Below are 18,212 nucleotides of genomic sequence, written 5' to 3' on the forward strand. Positions count from 1 at the left end.
TTACAAAGCGAAAGGAGACAATCTGATGGGGGTGATTACATCACAACAGAAGATAAAAATAAAAAGTTTCAGAAATCCTGAAAAAAAAAAAAAAAAAAAAGATATTTATTTGCTTCGTATGCGTTGCATGTGATGACTCGGAAGAAAGATCCAGAACAAAGAAAAGTCCTCTGGTACTTATTTCATCACATATTACAGAAAAATAAGTACACCGACTTAACTAAATAATTCTCAATGTAGCTCAATGATATTTATCATTGATTAATAAATTAGTGGAAATGTCTATTATATTTTAAATAGGGCTACTTTATTTAAACTGTTATATTAAAACGCATTAGCAGAGTTTGATTGAAATGTGATCCCTCACAGTAATCTGTTGATGTTGTTTTTTGGGGGGGAGGGAGGACAGTGGGGGTTTGCACTGTAAATCATGTAAATTATGTCTTTATGTTCCTGGCACAGTGTAGCTGGGACAGGAAAGAGGAGATGGTAGATAGGACAACACACGAACACACACACACTCTTCTCAACAATATGGCTTCTCAAGTAAATGTACAACAGCCCCTATTGTTCTATTGTTTCTTCTTCATTCAGCAGAAGTGATGTTTATGTATTCCAGTCAAACATGGTGTCCCTTTACAAAATACTGCAGTTAATGTAGTTCTGATGTAATGCATCTTTGGTAAACACATACAGTTCAAAGGTTTTCAAAAGAGATTTTATATCTGTAAAAATGTGCACACACAATTTTCCTCATTAGAGGATACAACTTTTATTGTATTGGACAGACAGAAAAAAAAAATGTTATTCAAAAAAATTGGGTATGAAATCATAAAAAAAAAAAAAAACATTACATTTTCTCTAAAAAGATTCATGTAGCTTTTTTAAAGAAAAAAGTAAACCGGAGAAACATTATATGTATAATTATGAAAAAGAGCGAACTCAAGAGGAGCAAAAATGAGTCATAATGTCATCACTTGGGGTGCATTTGAAGATCTCGAGGTGTTTCAGACGTAACCTTTGACCTGTGTTGCGGGAGCTCTACGGGGACTGCTTTCTCCGCTGCTGAAGGTGGGAGAACCCGGGATCCCAGGGGGACTGGACCCCCCATAGAGCAGAGAACCACCAATCAGGAGCAAAGCTGACGCCACCCAGCCGATGTAGAGGGCAGGGCCGAGCTCTCGCTTGTGTGGAGCCGCCACGTGTGGGTCGTAGAAATCCCTGATGATGGAATGGGCCGTCCAGGAGACAGGAACGAGGTAAAGGAACCCTGCGATGGCAAACATGGCACCAGAAATGCGAGCAATGCGGGCTTTGAGGCTGTTGACGCCTATGCATTTGGTGCACTTGACTCCGAGGACCCCCAGAGCCAGAGCGACGCCACAGAGCAGGATGGAGAACACAGTGAGGCCGCGGGCGGCCTGCATGTCGCTGGGCAGAGCCAGTAAGCTATCATACACCTTGCACTGGATCTGACCTGTGCTCTGCACTATGCAATTCATCCACAGGCCTTCCCAGATGATTTGAGCCGTCACTATGTTGTTGCCTATGAAAGCAGTGACCCTCCACAGGGGGATGGCACAGACCACTGCACCACCAACCCAGCCTACAATGGACAAGATCAGGCCCATCAGCTGCATGCCCGTGGTTGCCATGATGGAAGGTGCTGCTTGAATCAAATGGATTTGTCTTGGTTTTATGTAAGCCTGGGGTCCAGAGTCAAATCAGTGTCCCACAAGAAAGAAAACAGTTTGCGTTGCTGTGAAATATTGGAGTCTTGTTCCTTCGTCTGTGTCGATGTTGATGAGATCAACTCAGATTCCACAAGAGCATGTATCCTGAAATTCAGGAAACAAAAGTTAAACCAGTAGAGGCTTTAGAGATGAATCATACAGAGGGATATTATTACAATTCAAATGACATTTTTACAACATTACAGGGTAATTATGTTTTGGAAGTTTAGTGAATTTATTTATCATAAATATTTGGACACAGAGGCCCATGTTGAGTGGATTCCAGGGAGCGCTGCAAAGAATAGCCCTCTTTGACACACGGATGTGGGTGTTAAGCTACGCCTGGCCGGGTGAGTGGATAATCTCAGAAAAACATGAAGGGACTCGAGTGAACACAAGCAGCTTTCATGAGACACTCGTGGAGTGGGCTAACAGAACCGGTTTCATCTGTTTATTACCGGTCTCCCATTTGACACCATCATAGAATAAAAGCAAATATCAAAGGGACTTACTGCAGGCACTTATTTTTTTTAAAAAGTTTTTTACACATTTTCTTAAAAAAAATAAATAAGCATATTAGATTTTCCTAAACTGTCTTAAAAAATCTCTGAGCATGAAGAGATTTTTTTTTTATCTGTTCATGCTCAGAACAGAGCATTTCTTTATTTTTTCTTTACAAAAAAATAAAGAAATGAAGACATGTATCTGGAAAGAAAACATGATTTTATGAGAATGCTAGTGGATTTTGTACAAAGAAGATTTTACTTAAAAAAAACTAGACAGCTGAATGTAGTAACTGCTTACTATTGCAAAACATTGCATGACAAACCATTGCCTATAATTTTAGAACATAAGTTCCTTGGAAGGCTTAAGACTTCCTGGAAGGCCCAGATTTCTTTTTTTTCTTCTATTTTTTTTACCTTTGTGAAACTATGAGGTTCACTGATGATATCAGTGAGTTACATAAAACGGGCCTTTTAGCCTTTAAAGTTATAAAAGTTTTCAAGGTGGGTTATCCTGATCTGTTATCTGTTCCTTTTTTATCATAACTGTTAGATAAAACACACTGCCTTTATGAATGCTTTTATTTGCTGGACGTAAGTCAAGGTTTTTACCTCCAGTGGTTCCTCGCTTCTCCTCCTCGAGATGATCCACAGGTGCGTTTGTTTATTGCTCCTTCCAGCAGACAATGCCTGGAGTTGCCCTGAGAGTTCAGCGTAGTCAGCAGAAAGGCATCAGGGCTGTGAGGCTCTCTTTCAGAGGTTGGGTGAACTGCAGCAGAGAGGTACGATCAGCTCCCAACACCCTGGACGGGACCGGACTGGGCTGGAGATGGGGCTGCCCTTGAGATTTGCCAGCTTGAGTCTGTGTGGCGGTGGGCAGAAACACGAGCTTGTGTGTGTGTGCACGAATGTGTCATTGTGTATCTCCCAGTGCCTGGTGTATGAACACAATGCCCTGCTGTTTGGCTGTGCCCCCTCTGTCCCGACTCTGCAGCCCTACACATCCACCCCTTTATCTCCTCTTATTCGAGGGCCTCCTCTTTACTTTAACATTTTACCTTTCTTTGTTATTCGTTCCATGGGATTCACTGTAGTCCTCAAGTGTAATGAATCAGTTATTTGCGTAGAATAATATGTGGTTTATTGAAGATTGTACACAATATACATCTCATTTAATAAATTAGACAGAATCAGATAAATACTAAGAGGGAACGTCAAACACAGATGCTCAAATGCTGCAGAAGCTTGAAGTGATGATCAGTGGGGCTGCGTTCTTGCCGCCATGCAGACGTCCAGGACTGAAAATTGGGTGAAGCCGGTCTTTAAACCTATCCACGAAGGTGTAAATGTGCACTCCTGATTCGGCGCAGTAGAAGGACACACGGCCTTCGGAGTAATCCAGAAACACTGCCACAGTTCTAGGCCGCTGCTCCAGAGCCACAAAGGTGACCGGTGAGGTGTTGGCAACATACTGGCCTCCACTCTTCAGGCTCAAAGTCCAGAAACCATTGGCCGGGCAAACAGTGAACTTGCCTTTCCTGTTTATGGACTGCCTGGCAACGCCCAGGTTCCACTCAATCTTGTCGCCAACCTCCACCTCCCAGTAGCACCTCCCACTGCTGAAGCCATCCTTGCCCAGTACGTTGGCCACGCGGTCAAAGCGTGTGGGATGATCTGGGACCTCCTGAAGCTTGTCGGTGTGCCTCACTCGTTTCCGGTCATCTGAGACGGAAAGGAAAGGGTGGGCCGTCTTTCCGCTTAGGGTCACCTCCACTGAAAAGGAAGACAGCAGAAACGCAAAGAATAATTGAAATGCCATGGCCAGCTCATCTGAGATACAAAGAAAAAATACTTTCCACCTGTGTTACATCATCAACAAGGCCTTACCTGTGTACTTCTCAAGTCTTCTTAGTTCTGAAGACAGAAAAAAAAAGAAATGTTATTGCCACCTAATTTACTGCACAGCAGTAACATAATATACAAATCCACAGTCAAAATTACTCACCAGCTTTGGAAAGTCTGTTGACTTCTAATTTAATTTTTTCCAAGATGTCTGACATTGCTCTTCTCGTGACTCCAACACAAGGATCTGTTTCAATGCTGACCTTGGACCAGTCCTTCATGTCAGTGGGCTACAAAGAAAAAAAAAAGAACAATGCTCAGCAGGGGATGACAATAGCACCTCGACATCATTATATTTTCTGTTTCACATGGTAGTACTTACTAAGACAACCTGCTTCATGTCGTCATTTTGGTCAAAAGCCTGAGGATCAGGTTGATTCATGTGGTTCCTCAGCTGCTCAATCTCTTCCTTGATGTCTTTTATCAGTGCTTGCACTCTTTGCTCTTGTTCCTTTTGTTTGTCTTCAATTGCAGAGACAACAGCTTTATGAGTCTCCTCCATAGCACGCACCAGGGCTGAGAAGACCTTTTGACTCTCGCGCACCTCACGCAGGTAAGAACTCTGATTGGAAAAAAAAAAAAAAAAAAAACAAAAAAAAACATGGAGGAGTCATTAAATTATTAAACTATTGAAGTATTGAATTAGTGTTTTTTATGCTAAAGTTTTAACTTACCTTTTGGACATCCAGAGAATATTTTAGCCTCTCTATCTTCTGCAGCCTGTCCTTGATCATTTGTTTGACGTCTATTACCTGTGGACATAGAACAGTAACCTCAGCAATACAGTGTATTTTTTTAAATCCTTCTTATTATCAAACAAAGTTAACCTGAGAAAATATAAAATTTAGTTTTCAAATCATGGTTGTATTTATTAAGGGTCATTCAAACCAACCTGGTTCTATGTAAAAACAAATAATTGCCCACTTTGTAAAATCATGAATTAACTATGATTAACCAAATTTTCCACAAGTTCCAACTTTTACTGGTCTGGTTACACTACCAGACCCGTAAAATCAAAGAATTACAGAAATGGAACCCATCTGACAGCATAAATTAGGCTAAATCATCTAAAAACACTCTGATACCGTAAACAAGAACAAGAACAACAACAACAACAAAAAATCAAGAACATGAAAAACAAAGTCTGTGATATTTACAAGTCTGGAAAGTGTTAAGAGTTGTTTACAAAGCTTTTCAACTCCTGAGTCCATAAGTGGGAGCCAAAATTACTCCAATATCTCATCAAATACTCATCCAAGAGGTCCAAAGACAGAAGATAAAATAATTTTCCACTATTTTAGATGGTCTAAAATACTGCAACCCTCACCTGCCTCAGCTGATGGATGTTCATACATGGAAAAAACATTCCGGAGCTCTTTATAATCCTAAGAGAAAAGGTCTACCCATCAATTCATAGTCGTAAGCTTCAGCAAACTTGGTTGTTCAGGAGGACAATTGTCCTTACAACATCAACAGGTCAACCCTGCAATGTGGCTAAATTAAAGAAATTCGGCAAAGAAGCTTGGCCAAAATTCATCCACTTCAATGTAAAACACTGACTGCTGCTTATTGAATATGCTTATTGAAATAGATGAGTCTAGAGTGGAAGAACCAAATATTAAATTTAAGGAGTAATTACTTTTTTAACATATACCAAAGTATGTGTTGGTATAGCTTTTTTCTGTGATGAATAAAGTTATCAGAAAATATTTAAGTTTCACAAACGAAGCAGAAACACAAGAGACTTGTGATGAGGCAAATACTTTCTCACATGTCTGTACACTTGACGTTTTGGACTAATCAATGTGTAATATAAGCAAAGAAAAAAGTACCTTCTCTTCTTCCGGTGGTTTCTGAGGTCGTGCTGTTCTATAATTTTCGGAAATATCTGCCAAAATATGGTTGACACTGAGGTCAGGCGTTTTGGCAAACAATCTTCTACAGTCAGGACAGTATTTGGATTGGCGATGAGTCCAGAACTGGCTCAGACAAGACAAGCAGAAGCTGTGTCCACATGGGATGGTTGCTGGGTTGGTGAAGATGTCTCTGCAGAGAAGGCACAAAAAGTGCTTCTCGGGGAGGAGGCAGATGGAAGAATCCGTCATCTGTAAAGAATGATTAAATGTTTGACAAGAAATAAGGTACAACATGTTAACAAACATGATATATTTTCACAACTGTAAATTGGTTACACTATGAACCCATAGTTCTTGTTTTTCAAGGTATTCAATTATCCTAAAGTATTTTTTTTTCTTTTGGTACAATGCTAAATCAGAAGTAATTAGTCAGAAATGGGAGCATGCTTTGCAGTGTTTCAAGATGAGTAAGCAAGCTATCCCGTTTCTAAGCTTAGAGGCATTGAGAGCATAAATGAAGAATATAATTTTAGGTTTTACTTGTCGAACTGAAACATACCCCTTTGACTGTGTTCTCTTCCTTGGTGCTCATTGTCACTCCCAATGGTATTCGCGTTTTCTGTGATCTTGGTTCAGATAGATTAACTGAGAACGGAAGCAGAAAAGTATGTTGTCAAACAGGTAACTACCAAAGATATTCGTCTCACTGTAACACTGAAACCTTTAGGATTCTGTTTTAATTTTCATTGCGTGCTCTCTCCCTGTTTTATTACGCTGTGATAACAAAGTAATCCCTCGTTATGTAAGATGCCCGTAAAAAGCTCAAAGAACTTACATAAAGGATCACAAAGTCCATTTTTTAGATAAAAGAAAACAATCTTAAAAATGCATGACATAAATGCAGTCTTACCTTCCGCACTCTGTCTTTTCCACAAAGCAAACTTTTCCACAGAGAAACTTTGTTAAATTCAGGTAAGAACAGAAGAAGAATGCACCTGTTTGTTCTGAACAGGTGTGCTCAGCTATGAGTTTTACTAAGGAGAATGGGCAGGTCTTTGTAGGGAATGGCAAACATGAGCAAGCTTTAACTCCGCCCTTCATGGTACTGAGCCGTTCCTTAACTCATTGCACAACAAGAGAGTGAAGGTGGTACAACATACTGAGTATTCACAAATCAGCAGCAAACAATATACTGTTCTATCAGAGTTGAATGAATAATTTTTATTCACCACAATATTTTAAATTTAGATACCACCAACCTATCCTTGAAGTATCTAAATAAAATAAAAAAACTAAATCTTTTTGCATGAAAAGCCTTAAAACAAATATAACATTCATTGCAATCAGATAAACTTAATTTGAAAAAAAATGGGAAAATTCCACACTTTATTTGAATACATGTTTTTGTTCTTATTACAGACATATCTCTATGTTTGGATCATTATGGTTTGGTTTAATTGATGCTGGAGGACACAATGAAATAAAATGTATTTTGAAGAGTTAATTTTGGAAGACAAACAAGCCCAAAGCATCACATATCCTCCATGGTGGGCATGAAGTGGGATGTTATATGGCCCCATAATTACCTGTCAAACCTGTGAAAACTAAGTGAAAAGCAATCAATATTCTAAGAAATACCTTTCAAAGACTTTCAAAACAGGTACAAAAAAATTAACGCTTAAACACACTGAGGCATCGAAAACAAATCTCAATCAGAACAAAACATGATGAATGAGAAATGAATCAATGTGTTTCAAGTTTGGCACAAATAAGCAAAAGACAAACATTTATTTCTACACAGAAAAATGAAGTCATCATCCTGTCATGTACGAGGAACTGTGAAGAAACGGTTAATGAAGATAGAATTAAAATTGAGTCTAGCCGGTGGGGCAACTCTGTTCTCCATATGCTTGATTGCCACATGAGCAGTTCCGCCTGCAGATGCACCAACCGCCCCACCTATAACACCATAAAGAGCCATTCCTCCCACCCCTTCAATAGATCCAAAAAGTGCACCAATCACGGCCCCCACAACTAAGCCAGTGCCCAGCCCTCTGGCCAGGGATGTTCTGAGCCAACCGTTATCAAGCTCTGCCTTAGCCTGAATCTCTGCACGTACATTGGCGATGTAGGCATCCTTCTGAAAACACAGCTCCTCTGACGTGTACTGCTGCTCCATCTCATTCCATGTCTGTTCTATCTCCTCTGCCTTCTGTTTCCTGAGCCTTTTCTCCTCCTTCCTCACGCTGTCCTCTGCCGTTTGGAAAGTTCTGCTGGAGAAGTGTCCCCCTCCCAACGAAGCCACCATCAACTCAATTTTTCGCAGAAACTCCTTGTCCTGGCTTCGATCTCTCCAATTCTTCTTGAAAACATGAAAGCGCCCGCCATACTTCTCAATCAGTTCTCTCAGATACCATTCAGTCTTCTTCACCCTGTTTTCCAGAGACGCTCCATCCAAATTTCCTTCATAGGCAAAGAGAACCATGCAGTGTTTCAGGCAGTTTGCTCCAAAGCGTCTTTTTAGCAACCAAGGAGTTTTCATGTCATTTGGGGAGATTTTCTCAATGTCAAAGGCAACAAGAAAGGCATGGGGACCAGGTATAACTAAACACTTAGACCTCCTGAGCTCCATCTTCCTTTTTGCATGAGTTATATCCTTGTCATACATGTTTGGTCCATTGACCACTGCCACTGGTCGACCAGACAGCTCTCCCTTGTTCTTCACACTTGCAGAAATACTGATAACATCGTTTGAAAAGACCTCCTTTCCAAGTATAGCATTGGTCAGTTGGAACTGAGAGGGTCCGCTGCTACCGACCACCATAAGCCTCAGTTCCTTTGGAGATCCTGTCAAGACAGGAGTCTGAGATTTCATTTAGCTTAAAATAATGCTCTGAATTTAAGTTTTAGCTGTAAATGTAATCAATTCAAAAGGAATAAACAGAAACATGTTGTTTAGTTTAATCTCTTTCCTAGTACTAAAACTAAACATCTAGTTTCAACTGCATGTTTACAGTTTTGAATGTAAAGTCTTACCTTTCTTTCTTTTATCCATTTGACTCTGATTCACTCTCTTAAGGTGGTTTAAATGAACATGATCACTATGTATCTTGTGCGCAGTGAAAATGTATCTGGGTCCTTTGCTCTTGTCTGTTTTGGTCTGCCTCTGTTGGGTATCAGATTTGATATTGGCTGGAAAATATCCGCAGGGTCAGAAACCAACAGTGAGCTCATCCACATTTATTGACGTATGAAATAAAAATCTTTGTTTAATTATCTAATACATTTCCCTGTTTTGTATCATGTGGTGGAAATCATATGGCATGGCAAAGAGTTTATGAATATTCCCATTGTTGGTGATGAAGTTTGTTTTATTTTATTTATTTATTTTTTAAAAAAAGCTTATTTTCTGTTTAATTATTAGCCTTTTTCTGTAATGATATAAATGGTTTGATTTTAACCTGGAACCAGCTGATGCTTGAAAGTCCCAATAAAGGGAACTCAACAACTTAGTAAATGTTGCGATATTTTTATATAAATAAAACAAAAATTATTTAGCAGAAATAAATTGGTCATCAATGCAACAGTACATATTTCAGTTTGTATCATTTGGTTAGTTATTTGAAAATGCAGCCAAAATTTGTACTGAGTTAAAATAAATTTCTTAAATCTAAAATAAAATAGTTAACATCTAATGAACATAGAACATTTTTGTGGCATCTATATCTGTCATGTTTGAGTACTTGGTGAACAAGTACCTTCTTATTTGAAGGCATAAGGATTACCTTAATACATGATGTTGGAAAATCCAACCTTAAATTACAAATATATATATATATATATATAAAATATGCAGTTTAAATTGTAATGGTAGCTTTCATCTAAGATCAAATAATTGGATTTAATACTAAAACTAGTATTTTTTAACTAAAGAAATGAATAGAGTTACATAATCAAACAGTCAGGATAAAACATGAGGCACAGCAGGAGAAAGCATGAATACGGTTCGATAAATCGCCCCTCCTACATTAAAGGATGGTTATTTGAATACATAAATTACAAGTTTTGTTCTGGTAAAATAGCGCCTCCATGTGGTAAAATAGCAGGACATACCAAAAGGAATTTATTTGACGTATTTCCTGTTTAGACAGACGTCACACCCTCTAAAACAATGGACGGAAAGGCATGTTTATGTTGATTATTTGTATCCTGGTTGTCATATCAACCGGTGTTGTACTGGATAGTGTGATCAGACAGCTAAATGTGTCAGCAGGATGATAACATACATGTTCCGTAAAGCCAGCCGTGGCTTCTCACCGGAGCTGCGTTGCTTTTCTGACCTGAAAGTGACCGAACATGTGCCTGAGAGTCCAGCTTCCCCTCGTCTCACTGAACAGGCGTCCTTATATGTGCACGTAAGCCACATCTTTTCCTTTAGCCGAGTTAGTTATTGGGGCCTGCCATAGCAATGCATGGAAGGCACATTCTCCACCTCAAAATAACTGCCGCTTCCTTTCACCGTCAATGCGGCTCGTCCGCCGCGCGCCTCCTCACGTGAGGGGTGCTGTTACTTTTGTTTGCATTTCGAGTAACCATGGCGACGTAACTGGCGAAAAACGAGCCCAATTCAAATCAAAACAAATTCTAACTGACTCAAAACGGAGAGAATTTCGTCTGCCCCTCTGTGTCTCACTCACACGACAATTTTCAGAGAGGGTTACTTACCGTAACAATAGAACACTGAGGAAACAGAGAGAACAACATAGATGGCTGAAGGTTGGAATTACAGAGACAGCAGACCACTCAGTTCCTACAGAGAAGGCCAGAGCTTACAGTTAGAACAGTGTTTCTCAACCCTGGTCCTCACCGCCCCCCTGTCCTGCATGTTTTAGGTATTTCCCTTCTGCCACACACCTGAATTGTTTCTCTGAGGACTGGTTTAACATAACCACTGTTACACAAGGGTTTCTTGAGGCCTTTTAAAATGAAGCTACTGAAAATTCCAAAATGAAAGCCTCATTATTCCTCTCAGGTTAGTGCATCATCACAATAATATTACTTGTTAATGTTAATTTGCTGTTTAGAGATGAGCGTTTTTTTCAAGTAACGAACAGCCACAAAGTAAAAATCAGATTTTTACTTTTGTGTTGAATGTCTGTTTTGTAATATATGTACCACCAATGAGACAAAAAAAAAGAAAAAACCATTTTCAAATGCACAATTCTTGTTACGTGGTGTAAGAAAAATAGTATTTCAAAAGAGCAGAAGAAATATTACGTTTTTTGAATAATAACAATATTTGTTGTCAATCTGTTGCTAAGAGATGAGCACCTTTTCTGGTAACCAAGTGCCACAAAGTAAACATCTGATTTTTACTTAACAATTTAAAACTATACATTTCCTGTGTCTAAGTAGATAAGCAGTATTTCAAAAGAGCTTATGCTTTACAAACAATAATATTACTTATTAATTTGCTGTTTAGAGATTAGTGTTTTTTTTTCTGGTAACAAGCAGCCATGAAGTAAAAATCTGATTTTTACTTCTTTATTGAATGTCTCTTTTATATGTACCACCAATGACAAAAAAAGAAGAAAAAAAAAAAAACAACTGCACAATTCTTGTTAAGTATATAAGATAAGTAGTATTTCAAAAGAGCAGAAGAAATCTTGGAAAAACAGCATTTGTTGTCAGTCTGTTGCTAAGAGATGACCACGTTTTCTGGTAACAAAGCCCCACAAAACGTCTGATTTTTACTTTTGCAAAAGTAAAAATTAGAAGGCAGTGCATTCAGATTAGCACAAACATTAGCAGTGCACTGCCCCCTTACTGGTGGTAGCAGTAACCTCATCTCTAAAATAAACGTTTTAGCTGTTTTTTTTTTTATTTGTTTTCCATGTTTAGTACACTGAATGGATGAAGTCAATGTGAGACAACATGCCACTGGCAACATTTTGGCTAATTTTAGCTTATAGACTAATTTTAACATACTGAATGGACTAAGTCCAACATGCTTGTGACTCCACATACTATTGAGTACATTGTAGCTTACTTTAGCATTAATGCTAATTTATAACCTCTGAATGCTCAGTTCCAACCGACGGGCACACTTTGGCAGGCCCCGTTTCTTCAGAAATGTTCTAATATTAAAGTATTCGACTTTTAAGGCATATATGATGTATGCTTTGCCTTCTGTTCTCCCTTCCTTAGTGGCCTTATTGTCTCCGACGATGCACCTACTGCAATTTTAACAAATACATACCCAAAGAGAACAACGAAGACATCATGGCAAAGTGTCTTCAGAGGGAAACTGAGACATTGCTGCAACTCAGTCAAGTGTCCTGGTATGTTAATTCATTCAGTCAAGTCACTCTTGTGTTCAATCCTGCATACAGGTTACAACTAATGCAGTGCAGAGATATGGATACCCTTTCAACTTTTTATATATTGACAACTTACAAACTGGAACTTTGTTGCAATTTTGGAATGTAAAAGCAATTTAGCAAAGTGTGTTATCAGTTTCCTTCAACTTCACACTTATTCTACACTTTATGTTGGTCTATCATAAAGTCCTTATAAAATAGACTGAAGATTGTGAATTGATCATGTCAACATCTGAAGAATTTTAAGAGATATAAATACTTTTGCCCTGTAAACACCTTCACAATCCTTTGGTTTTGGACTTGCAGCATCACATCTGTTTTTTTTGGTGGTGGGACTCCAAGCCTGGCTCACCCATCAACCATCGCTAAGATCCTTGAAACAGTTTCCAAGCAGGTGAATCTCTCAGATGAGGTTGAAGTCACACTGGAGGTAAACCCTACCCCAGTGGGAATGTCAAAGTTAAAAGACTACCACCATGCGGGCGTGAACCGTTTCTCCATTGGGGTCCAGGTAAACAAAAATGTTAGATTTTAAGGTACAGAAAATTGTGTCCAGCTACTGCTTATAACGCATTGTTATTCCCACAGTCTCTGCAGGACAAGGACCTGAAAAGTTTGGGAAGAGACCACAATTCCCTGGATGCTTTGCAGACTCTGGCAGAGGCCAGGAAGCTGTGTCCAGGTGGGGTGTCGGTGGATGTTATGTTCGGACGCCCCAACCAAACAACTGAATTGTGGAGCAGAGAGTTGTCTGAGATGCTGAGGGTGTGTGATGACCATGTGTCTCTGTATCAGCTCACCCTTGAGAGAGGTACTCAGCTGTTTAAACAGGTCCAGTCTGGACAAGTAACCATGCCCACAGAGGAAATCACAGCAGAGATGTACCAATGTGCCAGAACAACTCTCCAGCAGCACGGCTTTCAGCAGTATGAAGTGTCTAACTTTGCTAAAAATGTAAGTCTGTCACAAACAGCCTCATATTATCAATAAATTAAGGATTTTAAAGCTTGGATTAACTTAAACACAGTTAAAAGGCAACATATGTAATAAAATCCTACTTGTTATTTACCCTTAATATTTAGTTAAATATACTCCTAATATATATGAAGCAGAATTCAACATTTATATACCAGCACATCAGTGCACAGTTCAAATAACTTCTACAAAGTAATCATAAGTCCTTTTAGCAACATATTTCATCCAACTGACATCTGTTTTTGCATCCTTTCCTTATTGTGTAAAGTCTCATTCTGCATAAAATTACAAATACCAATGTGCTAAACTCTTATGCACAATGATGAGCTGGTGAAATCCCATACTGAGGACTATGGGTTCAGTTTCAATCCAGAGTTTATCAAACAGACGATTGAATATGGCATTAAATTTTTCTGGAGGGTAACAGCTCTGTCCTGATTTCTTGATAATCCTCTGGATCAGATTGCTGACTAGGATTATCATGGCCATTTTTCTGATCTTTATCTCCTCAGTTTTGCTCTGGTTTTCCTCTGGTTCGCTGAAGTACTCTGGTTGTGGTTCTTCCAGTTCTGGCTCAGTTGGAGTAATCTCCTCTGGGGTTTCTCCTGTCAATCCAGATGCATGTGGAACCTGCCCTGTTTCCACCGCAAGACAAACTTCAGAATCTGTCAGTTTCTTCTTGAATTCATCGTCTTCCAGCACTGAGGACATTTGACTGTCCGACTGACCTTCCTTCACAGATAAATCCTCATCTGCAGGAGTGAAGACAGATGTGTTTTGATCAGACTTTGGCTCTGGTTCTAATTCCTTCACCTGAGAATCTTCCGTTAACTGGATCTCTGGTGCACAGTTTTCCAGATCACAGCTCGCTTCAAAAGCCAGGTCCATTTGTTCAAGGGGAACATCAACTCTTTCATAATCATCAGTGTCTGTGTCCCCAGAGCAAGTTTCCAAGTGCAGCTCCAAATCAAGAACACTGACAAATTCCAAAGCAACAGTATCTTCAGGAGTCTTGACTGTCAAATTTTCAAGACACGTGAAGTGGTACTGACAACTTTAGTGGAAGTGTCCATGTCACTATGATCTTCAAGAATAAGTTCCTCAAAATAAAAGTATCTCCACCTCTTGTCCTCTTCGGATTCTTTGGCAACAATATCAAAACCATTTTCAAATCTCTCGTCAGATGAGCTCTCTGTTGTGGTGTCTTCTTCTTCAATACTATGTCCCAGTAATTTTTCAACTCCCTTTGTGACCAGATAGCCAAGGCCCCAACCGATAGTAAGAATCATTTTCACTAAAATTGAAATAGTTTCTAAAATTACCGTTTGAAATTGTCTCTCTCAAAGTGTTGCATCTCCAACGAAGTTAAAAAGCAAACTGAGAATTCTTGTATTCCAAATGATTCTTGAGAATAGGGACAAAACAAAGCACAAAATTTGAATAAAATATACACAAAATATATATATTTTTTCCAAATATCTGACTAACCTGGGTCATGTGAGCACAACAATGTATATTTTCCTGGTGTTTGCTGAATATTTATTTATTTTAAACATTGTAGTTGGTGGATGGTGTCTGTAAAATCCCTTGTCTTGGAGCAGAACTCAAGACAAGGGGTAATTATAATGTATAATTACAATACATTATAATTATACATATTATAATGTATTACATTATAATAGTTAAAACAAAGGAATACTAAGTATATTATGACAATTAAGTATAAGTATTCATATAAATAATTGTAAAAGTACCAATAAACTGAATTAAAAATCATTTTTATATATTTTCCAACCCCATTGAAATTTGTCCCTAGTTTTTGTTAACACTGTCAGACGTAAAACAAATGTTAAAAAAAAAAAAATCAGGCATTATTGGGGGGCATCAGAACTTCTGAGGACCCGATGACCACTTCCTTTCTCTTCCTTTGCCAAGAGGGCTAGTTAGCTCTGGTTAGCATGTTATTATTATTTAGTTTTTTCTTCTGTTTTATTCCTAAGTTGCTTGTCACAACCATGATGTGTCAATTCCATAACTGACAATTTACAAAACTTTGATGAAATTTTGTGAAATAAAAGCTTAATTTTGGTATACTGTAAAGATTTCATGGACCTGAGGAGCTACAATATGGCCTCCTTCAGAATAACATCATATAAATTGAGGTAGTTTGGCATTTCGTCAACTCCATCAGAGTTTTTGTGACTCTTTCAGTGAAATTGTTGTCAAATCTCACTTAAATGTGCAATTAATTCATTTAATGTATTTTACATAAATTGCATAACTTCACATGTATCAAGTATTTCTTTTTACTCACTAGTTTGTCTTCACCTTTAGCTCTGCGTCAACTCCGTCAGATGGACTTTTTGTTGTTTTTTGTTTTAAATAATATTTCTTTTGTTTCTTGAGAAGCATTTGTAAAAATGAGTAAAAACATCACTAATATGGTCATTAAAAAATTATTTTATATTTATTTTTGTCAGATGGTGATGACAAAGTTCTGGGTCAGGTCGATTAAAAATGTAATTTTTAAAAAAATATCGCAACTGGGAGCCTGCCCCTTAGCATATTCTGAGATTATTTTCACTCCGTAGAAATCTGTCATGCTACATAGTCTTGTTTAGCTGTGTCGATGAGTAAACTTGCATCATATTTAGTTAGCATTTGAAAATAGAAATATTGGGTCAAAATGAGTGTGTTTGACACTTAGAGATGGGATTCTGTTTAAAATCATAACTGTACTACTTCTTAATGAGATTAAGTTTGTTCTGTGCCATTGCTCACAGTTGTAACTATATCACCTGTCTTTGTGTTGCACAGAATTCAGAGAGTCGTCACAACCTGAGCTACTGGACGGGAAGACAGTACATCGGTGTTGGCCCTGGTAATTTAAACTGGGTCAGAACCACTGGTGGATGTTGGTTGTTTTTGTGTAATCTTATTTGCTCACGCTGTGTAACAGGAGCACATGGACGTTTTGTTCCCCTTGGGGAGAGAGGCGTTGCCCGTGAGGCCCGGACACAGACCCTGGAGCCGGATGTGTGGATCCGCGAAGTCCGGCAGCGAGGACATGGGACACGGAGGCGGATCCAGCTGGGCCATCTTGAACTGTGAGTTGTTACACTTACAGGCAGTAGCGATGTGTCTTGCCATGGCTATTTCTGGTAATCACACAAGACGACACATTGTTGCAGTTTCCCAAAATTCCCTGGCCATGTGAAAATGTGACACTTAGTTCACAAGATGTGTGACTGGGTATACATGTGCTACAACTCTGAAACATTCTGTCCACATTAGAAGAAGCTATATTGAGACCTGTCCTTGTTAATTCTGAATGATTTTTGTTTTGCAGATTAGAGGAGGTGTTAGTGATGGGAATGAGAATGACCATGGGCATTAGTCACAAGGTGAAGCTCACACAATAGCCCTTTTACTTTCTGTGCGAATGCCTCTGTCACTGAGGAGAATGTCGAGTAGTGAGTAGTTTTTGTAAAACCTGAACATATTTGTCACAATTTTCTGCCTTTTTAAAGCACTGGGAGCTGTTTAGCCCTGAATTAAGTCTTCTTGAAATATTTGGTGGATCTCTTGTTGTCCAAGAGCTGCTGCAACGTGGACAGCTGATTCTTGATGACAGGTGATTTCATTGTCTTTGCTTTTCTACTGTCATGTTTACTTGTAAACACATACAGTTGCAATCTATATGAAGCTAGATCTAGCATATTTTTTGTTTGGCATAATTATTTAAGCAAACACCAACCCAGACACCTTGTTCATTATTCTTTCTATTATTTTAGACGCTTTTTGTAATATTTGCTGCTTTATTAGTTAAACCGGTGAAGATAATACTTTCAATTTCTTTTTTTTAGGGGTTTGAGATGTTCCTGGGAGGGTCTGGCCTTACTGGACAGCATGCTTCCTGTTTTGCTGGTGGAACTGGAAAGAGGTTTTTCCCAAAAACTGGCAGCTAACTGACAATGAAGATCTATAACTCTCTAAATCACAACCATGTAAAAAATAAAAAATAAATAAGAATTTGCACAATCCGTTGAATTGCCTAAACATGACAGATATGTGTAAAAGAATAAAGTATTTATTTGTTTAAAAAATATGTCAGATTTGATACAATCTGTTTTTGTTTGTTTTTTTTAGAAATGCTCAAATATTTTACTTCTGCTTTATGTTTTTTTTTTAATGAATAATATTTTGTAACCCTCTATGCAGCTTTAACAGGATATTAGATGTCAGTTCAAAAAGTGTGTTTTATATCTTAATTTCTTTTCTTGCAGTCTTTTTCAGGTTATTTTAAATACAAGGATATATGTTTAATTTTAGACCGTTTTTGTAATATTTGCTGCTTTATTAGTTAAACTGCTGAAGATAATACTTTCAATTTCACTTTTATTTTTAATTGCAGTTTCTGGAGTACTATATAATTAACTTAGATTGGTTAAAATAATACTTTCTATTTGGATGCTACATTTATGTGCTATAATGCCTTGTAGAAGTATAGACTTTGTCACATAACATCCAAAAACATTTGTGTATAGTTTTGTGATTTTTTTTTTTGATAGAGCATTCTATTTATTACAGAATTAAAATGAATGCAGAAACCTGGTAAGAAATAATGAATGTTTTACTTAACACATCTTTGTCCAATCTAACTGGACATAATTAAGAACTGTTTTGTTTGTTTCTTTTTGTAAATGTATGTATTTGGAAAATAAAAATGCAAAGAAACTGAAAACAGTGTATTTTACTCTTTTTACTTTTTTTTTTTTTTGTTTTTGTTTTCTAAAAAAAGTCTGAAGAAAAAAAATCAAATATGTTTTTTCCCCCCCAGAGGTTATGTAACGGTGCAACTTT

The 18,212-nt window shown here is 38.1% G+C and overlaps 4 protein-coding genes across 7 annotated transcripts; 1 reads left to right on the top strand and 3 right to left on the bottom strand.

Annotated features, from left to right (window-relative positions):
• Nucleotides 1-747: 747 nt before the first annotated feature.
• cldnk (claudin k) lies at nucleotides 748-3,121 on the bottom strand. Its single transcript, XM_015031048.1, has 2 exons — nucleotides 2,849-3,121; nucleotides 748-1,838 (listed from the first exon to the last, which is right to left on the bottom strand). Exon 2 carries the CDS (start codon nucleotides 1,653-1,655, stop codon nucleotides 1,008-1,010), a length of 648 nt encoding a protein of 215 aa, XP_014886534.1. The 5' UTR covers nucleotides 1,656-1,838; nucleotides 2,849-3,121; the 3' UTR covers nucleotides 748-1,007.
• A 226-nt stretch (nucleotides 3,122-3,347) lies between these two features.
• Nucleotides 3,348-10,845, bottom strand: btr02 (bloodthirsty-related gene family, member 2). Of its 4 annotated transcripts, XM_015031041.1 has the most exons (9): nucleotides 10,312-10,366; nucleotides 6,990-7,110; nucleotides 6,554-6,639; nucleotides 5,971-6,243; nucleotides 4,813-4,890; nucleotides 4,461-4,700; nucleotides 4,242-4,368; nucleotides 4,124-4,150; nucleotides 3,348-4,009 (listed from the first exon to the last, which is right to left on the bottom strand). In XM_015031041.1, the coding sequence occupies exons 2-9, from the start codon at nucleotides 7,093-7,095 to the stop codon at nucleotides 3,465-3,467; spliced, it is 1,482 nt and encodes a 493-aa protein (XP_014886527.1). In that variant the 5' UTR covers nucleotides 7,096-7,110; nucleotides 10,312-10,366; the 3' UTR covers nucleotides 3,348-3,464. The 4 variants fall into 4 exon arrangements, with proteins under 4 accessions (XP_014886527.1, XP_014886526.1, XP_014886529.1 ...); XM_015031040.1 differs by lacking the exon at nucleotides 6,990-7,110 and having other exon boundaries at nucleotides 10,312-10,845; XM_015031043.1 differs by lacking the exon at nucleotides 6,990-7,110 and having other exon boundaries at nucleotides 10,281-10,363.
• LOC106946604 (GTPase IMAP family member 7) lies at nucleotides 7,339-10,273 on the bottom strand. Its single transcript, XM_015031044.1, has 2 exons — nucleotides 9,031-10,273; nucleotides 7,339-8,841 (listed from the first exon to the last, which is right to left on the bottom strand). Exons 1-2 carry the CDS (start codon nucleotides 9,047-9,049, stop codon nucleotides 7,817-7,819), a joined length of 1,044 nt encoding a protein of 347 aa, XP_014886530.1. The 5' UTR covers nucleotides 9,050-10,273; the 3' UTR covers nucleotides 7,339-7,816.
• A 1,947-nt stretch (nucleotides 10,846-12,792) lies between the features above and the next one.
• rsad1 (radical S-adenosyl methionine domain containing 1) lies at nucleotides 12,793-18,087 on the top strand. Its single transcript, XM_015031047.1, has 8 exons — nucleotides 12,793-12,885; nucleotides 12,963-13,056; nucleotides 13,170-13,328; nucleotides 16,167-16,230; nucleotides 16,309-16,456; nucleotides 16,699-16,753; nucleotides 16,880-16,983; nucleotides 17,216-18,087. Exons 2-8 carry the CDS (start codon nucleotides 13,015-13,017, stop codon nucleotides 17,319-17,321), a joined length of 678 nt encoding a protein of 225 aa, XP_014886533.1. The 5' UTR covers nucleotides 12,793-12,885; nucleotides 12,963-13,014; the 3' UTR covers nucleotides 17,322-18,087.
• The last annotated feature ends 125 nt before the right edge of the window (nucleotides 18,088-18,212 follow it).

Source organism: Poecilia latipinna, unplaced genomic scaffold (genome assembly GCF_001443285.1).
Source record: "Poecilia latipinna isolate Pla-1442-1.1 unplaced genomic scaffold, P_latipinna-1.0 Scaffold198, whole genome shotgun sequence".
NCBI classification, from domain to species: Eukaryota; Metazoa; Chordata; class Actinopteri; order Cyprinodontiformes; family Poeciliidae; genus Poecilia; species Poecilia latipinna.